The 6,130-nt window shown below is 41.5% G+C and overlaps 1 protein-coding gene across 1 annotated transcript in view; it reads right to left on the bottom strand.

Moving 5' to 3' along the window:
* Window positions 1-5,916, bottom strand: part of Opn5 (opsin 5) — a 25,866-nt gene extending 19,950 nt beyond the window's left edge. Inside the window, exons 1-2 of the mRNA XM_005389879.2 lie at window positions 5,787-5,916; window positions 1,869-1,988 (exon numbers count right to left, since the gene is read on the bottom strand). Of these exons, the coding sequence (XP_005389936.1) occupies window positions 1,869-1,988; window positions 5,787-5,916 (250 nt within the window). The remainder of the gene's footprint in view (window positions 1-1,868; window positions 1,989-5,786) is intronic.
* Window positions 5,917-6,130: the final 214 nt, after the last annotated feature.

Here is a 6,130-nt window from a genome sequence, read left to right as displayed (position 1 = left end):
AAAATAAAATAAAATCATGTGAATATCAATGTTCAGGCTCTACCCACTCCTTCAATATGCTAATTTAATTCATCTAGATGAGCTCAGGCATCAGTATAGTTTCTTTTTGTGAACACCTCAGGTTACTCTAATTAGTTGCTGGCCCTAGGTATTTGGACATCCCCGAATGGTCATGGAGATGCAGTACCAGGGTCTCTGGAGTGGGCTTCTCCAAGATGTTTATAACAGAGTACAGTTGAGCAAGGAAAAAATACAAAAATCCTAAGGGTTATGGGAAGAGAGAGTTGTTATAGATGCTCAGAATGATCTAAGCTAATCAGAAAACGCTATGAAGTGCAAGAGAATGGTTTCTGATGAGTTGCTCCAAAGACTCAGCAGAGGAAATGAGGTGGTTTGTGCAATTTCAGAGCAGACTTGCTTGGCTGGGGGCATTTTCAGCGTATCAGACCAATTAAAGACATTTTTATTCGCAACGAGTGTAATTCTAAGCAGTAAGCCGGTGTTCTTCACGTGACGATGTGATGGAAATAACCCATCTCGTCCAGGCCTTTTATGTCCAGGACCATGGAAAGAACCTTTTGGGGCGGCAGAGAAAACCACCATTCCTGTCACAGCACAGCACCGCCATCGTGTGGTCACGGCTCAGGTGGCAGCCACTGTGCCACCCTGGGAAGCCCCTGGGCTCATCCTGACTCTTCCACAGAAAGGGGTCTGCCGCAGGCGCTTTGCATTTAATGAAACCAGCCCGTGGTGCCCGCTCTTGTCCTTCCATGGGAAGACTTCCCAAATAATCAAGACCAGGCCACCTCTGGAAAGACAGCAACACACCTACACTGTGAGGCAGTAACTTCAACACACAGGTTTGCTACTGAGCCTTGCTTTGTAAATTAATGGTCAAGCAGCAGCCCAAAAACTCCACTTCCAAAAGGAGGCTTTAGATAAAAATCTGCTGGCAGGAAGAGATGTCGCTGAAGGCTGCTCACACATTTTCCATCTCTCACCACATAACACTGCAAGCTGGATGGGTGTTGGAATCCAAAGATCAGAGCTGGGCAATCTTGGAATTTTATATCGGTGATGAGATGTGGTTTATCCAAAACCATCCCTACTTCTTAATGAATTATAGTTACGTAGAAATTTCATTCTAGCTCTTCTTTTGTTAGGTTTTCAGAGAAGCAGAAGACTCAGGAAAGAAACCAGTGGTCCTTGATTTTATCCACACATCAGCTTAACTGGAGAGTCAATTTTTAAATATCCTGATGCAATTACTTAAATACAATTCCTGGGTGTGGAATCCAGGCAAGAGAATTGTGTTTAAATTCCCCAGCTGATTTTGTCATGCAACCAACTTTCAGCAGCATGAAACCAGAAGCTTCCTATACTTACAGTCAGTCTCAGAACCACAGTTAAATGTGCCTTGATCCAGGCAGCTTTTCCCTGTTTTATAGTCACCTCTCAATTGTCTTTGCTGTCATATACCTTCAGGGTCCCATCCAGGTAGCATTCATCTCAGCCAGAATTACATGAGGGCGGAAATTTGGAATGGGATTTAACACAGTCAGCTCAGAGTGTGCCTGTATGTTTCTGATTTCTGAACTTTGAGAAGTGCAAGACATCGTATATTACTGTAAATTGTATCCTCAGGATCTGATGTCTCTAGCACATAGAAATTACTCAATAAATGTTAAATGAGTGAGCAATCTCTCTAGCCAGACAACATTCACTAACAAACCACAAACAGTGTAAATAGGATTTTTTAAAGGAAGAGCACCAATGGATGGGGACTGGGGGTGATTTCTGAGCTAGTGACAGATATAGAACAGGGAACGGTTTAAAGCGAAGTAGAGGAAATAGCAGGATTGCGTTACCTGAAATCCCCAGATCACAGACAGCTAAATTAATGGTCATTATTTCAGCAGGTCTTAATTTCTTCTTTCGTCTAGAAGACATATAAAGGACATATCCATTTCCAAATGTGGACAGAATCCCTACAAAGAAAAATAAGATTCCCACTGTTAAAAGGAGGATTTAGAATTCATTTGGACATGAAACACTTCTCAATTTTTTAAAAAACATGGACACCATAGATTTAGAGGGTAATGAGAGGACTCTAAATAAAAATCTAAGAGATTTTTATTAAGAAAATGAAATAAAAAGCATGAGTTGTGGACAGGATTCAGGGATCATACAACTGAACTTACCCAGAAAAAAGAGCCGTTACCTTCCCAGTTAGGCTCTGAAGGGGATGGGAATCCCAATGGTCAGTTCTTGAACCAGCCCCAGGGTGAAGTAAGTACTTTCCTCATCCATGTTACAGGCTATTGGCTTTATATAACTCCCTCCCTCTGGAGCGCAGGGTCAGCCCCTGGCTCTTAATAAGTTCTGAAGCTGAAACCTATCACCAAAGGTGACTGCGGTACCACGGTGGGCTCCTGAAGGAGCACCAGGGGCCAGAAGAGGCTGACAAGACCCCCTTCTGGGAACAGTCACCTCCTAGAGAGGTCCCAGGGCAGATAGATGCAGGGAGTCTGGCAGATAGGACACCTTTCAGCTGCTACTGGCCAAGGTATCAAGGGCAAGTGGGTCACAATGCTGATTCCCCTCCCACCAAGGGGAGAGAAAGTGACCCTCCACCCACCGCGCCTATCAACAGCGTGCTCCCACGTTCACATCCTTCCATTAATGACGAATTGGTTTTGGCATTACAATGAAACTGTTCAAAAGTTCTTACAAACCCAGTTTAAATCCAAAAAGACCCAATCCCTGCTGACTGTATTTAAGAAAAGAATACACCTACTTCCATAGCTTAACATGTAGAGTAGATTTCCTCAGGAATTCTTGCTTCATAGAGTAGCTGTGTATAAATGAGAATCTGGTACAGCTGCCTTTGGTAGTAAGGAATAAGGAGAGTATTAACAGGAGACACCCATATTTTCTATGTTAATTTCTATTTTAATTTCTCCACCACAATTCATTTGAGGGGCAAGGAAAGAAATGTGTGTCTCGACCGATGGTGTGAAACCGCCAGGCGCTGGTCACAGCTAGCTCTTGAGAAGCCATGCTGCTTAATGGTCTGTTAAAACCTCTTTAGCTCTTTTAAAGCAGAAGAGGAGAAAAATGGACGAGATTGTAGAGTCCTGGAGCAAACCAACTACAATGACCCTTAGGTCTTATTAAAGGGAACCATCTAGCAAGGTATTCTAGGGAAGTAAAGTGTGAAAATAACAGCTTGAAAACTAGTAAAACAAATTGCACCTACGTTGTATACCAAGAGATCAATACAGTGAGTATGCATATGCATTCAATACACAGGTCTCATTTACACACCCTTTGCCTCTCTGCATCTCTTTGGAGAATATTTGTTTAATTATTTTTTCCTTCCTTAAATTTTCTGTACTAACTCTACTTCCTAGAGTTTCACCCAGTGCCCAAAGCATGATCAAAAAATAGTACACTCTCTTTTAGATGCATGTAAAGTATTTCCACAGGTAACCTTATCTGCAAATGAGTGTTAAGGAGAAGTGAATTTATTGTTAATGGTAGCTAATGGAAAATAAGATTAAGGAGATAAAGAGTATGTGGTGGACAGTTTTAGCTGATCAAAATCCTGGATCATTTTACGAATACAAAAACCCTCATATAGGTAGTTAATAAGCTAGATATTTATGCAAAAGACTGGTAGAAATGGGTCTCTAATTTATTTCTTCTGCCTTCCAAATACAGACTTCTATTTTCAGTGTTTGGTTTCCCTAAATCTTCTAGTATTCAACAAAGATCATCAAAAATGTTGTTCATTTCACTCTGACTCCTTAAGAAGAATCTGAACACATCCACAAAATCCACTTAAAGAGAGAGCCAGGCCTGGGTCTGAGATGAGCCCACCCTCCAAAGGAGCTCATGCTAAAGGATTCTTCTGTGATAGGTTTGTCTTCACCTAGAACCCCAATCCACCTGCCACTCCATGCATTTGGGGATTCACCTGGGGCCGGATTTTCTAGCCTCCCACCCCAGCATGGTCATCTTAGTATGGTGGCAATTTCCCTTCCAGCTCTATGTGCATCAATCAGGAAACTCCCCTAATTTCCCAGCCTGCCCATCCTGGCTGTCTGTCCCCATCCAATCCTTGCTAAAATGAGAAATGGATTGTGTACCTCTCTCTGTTGTACTGTCTGGAGAGATCTGACTGATTAGAGATGCTACTTTTAATTCATTCCTTGCAATAGAATGGGATCAGTTCCATTCAAATGCCTTTTCTGATCACTAAAAGTACCTACATTTTATTTTGAAAAAAAAAAAAAAAAGCATTGTTAATTTTACTATCAGATCATCCTCCTGGAGAGTGTGCCAACAGTGTCCAGAGTCACCGCTCCCTTACAGTGGCAATGAGTGGGTTCTTGGTACATATTTGTGTTTGGGAGGACATGGGGGTTCATGTACATGAAGTGGCGTTTAAATCGGTAAAGTGCTAACTCAATACAAATGATGTTCAGGACCCAGGGAACACTTTGATGTGGAGTTTCAGATTGAGTCTCTTAGACCCTTTTGTCTCAAGCACTGACCATAGAGGAGTCTCAAAATTTTCTAGTCAGATTTTTCTGCTTTCAGGAATTAAATGACATTTTTTGCCAGGAATAAATAGATGAGAGAGGAAAAGAAGAGAAAAACGGAGGGAAGGAACAAGGAGGGAGGAAGGGAAGAAGAGCAAAAGGGGAGAGAAAGAGGGAGAGAGCGAGAGAGCAAGCTTGACCCAGACCCACCATCCAAAAAGACTGCAGGCAGATAAACCTAGAGACACAACCCACTTGCCCATTGGTCACCACGATCTAAGATAACAATTTTAAATATTGTGAATAAACCTTACTCAATGTTAGTGCTGTCCAACAGAAACAAAATGTAAACCAGTAAAATTGGCCACGTGTGTATTTTAAATCTTCCTGATGGCTACACTAAGCAAGGTAGAAATATATACATGCACTAATTTTAATAACCTCAAATTTAATTTAATCTAACCTATCCAAAATATTGTAGGTTGAACATGTATTCAATTTTTCAAAATGATTAATGAAATAGCTGCTCATGATTTTTTTCTGGCACTAAAATTTCAGTAGCGGTATGTATTTTCATGATGGCACAAGTTTTTGGAAGTAAACGGGTGATATCCACAGAGGCTACCCGGGGCTATGGCTTAAACCACACAATCTGGAGGCAGATGCTTTGCTGTGTGGATGGATCACAGAATCCTTGGGCCTAAGCTCACTTCCACTGATCACCAATACATTTTTTCAACTCCCTTTGAAACACCTTAGCTGCTCATGTGGTAGGAAGTTTGCTTTCAGATGAGGTATATGAAGTATCTGCCATCCCTGCTGCATTGAGCTGGAGAATGAAGATGAACTACATGACTCCAAGGTCCATCTTTACTCTAAGATCTGATTATTGCATCAAGAGTATTTATTAAAAAGTAAAAGCACTGTTTAAATAATATATCATTATCATCATGTTTGATATTCAGAAGGTAAACCTACTAACAAAGTAACCAAACTAAAATGCAATCTTGAGATAAATAATTTCGCTATAAATTTCTTGGGATTGTCAGTGGAATATTTATCTCTAATAATGACAACAATCAAGTCATTTCTATGAAATAGTCATTGAATTCCATCATGCCACCCCCATTCCTACTCCTCGCCTCCACTAAAATCCTACATATGTGCTGAGATTGTTTTTACAAAGTCAGCGTCACAGTGGGTTGTGAATTTTCTAAAAGCAGAATTAAGAAAGCTTACCAATTATTGTTAGGTAAAAGCCAGCCACTAAATCAGCTTCCCAGGAAAGTTTGGAAACGAAAGGATCTTCATCCTGAAGGTAGCCTGGCAGGTGCTCGTTTTGGGGCGGGGCAGTGTGGTTCAACGCCATGTCATTCACAAACCGCCAGGGCTCTGTAAAGCAAGTGGACAGTTCTCAACAGACCCGAAGAAGTCAGCCTGACTCGCCTCATCACCATGCCCCTTGCTGTAAAATGCAAAGCAAGCTTCCAGAGCCCTGCATGAGTCTCCAATAACTGGTGAGAAGTCTGGCAATGGTCTTCAGTGATCCCAATACATCAATGCTTGATGATTCTGTTTGCAGC

This window comes from Chinchilla lanigera, unplaced genomic scaffold (assembly GCF_000276665.1).
Source record: "Chinchilla lanigera isolate Chin_1 unplaced genomic scaffold, ChiLan1.0 scaffold00036, whole genome shotgun sequence".
In the NCBI taxonomy this organism is placed as follows: domain Eukaryota; kingdom Metazoa; phylum Chordata; class Mammalia; order Rodentia; family Chinchillidae; genus Chinchilla; species Chinchilla lanigera.
Note: the sequence above shows the minus strand (reverse complement) of the source record. Positions and strands in the feature narration are given on the sequence as shown.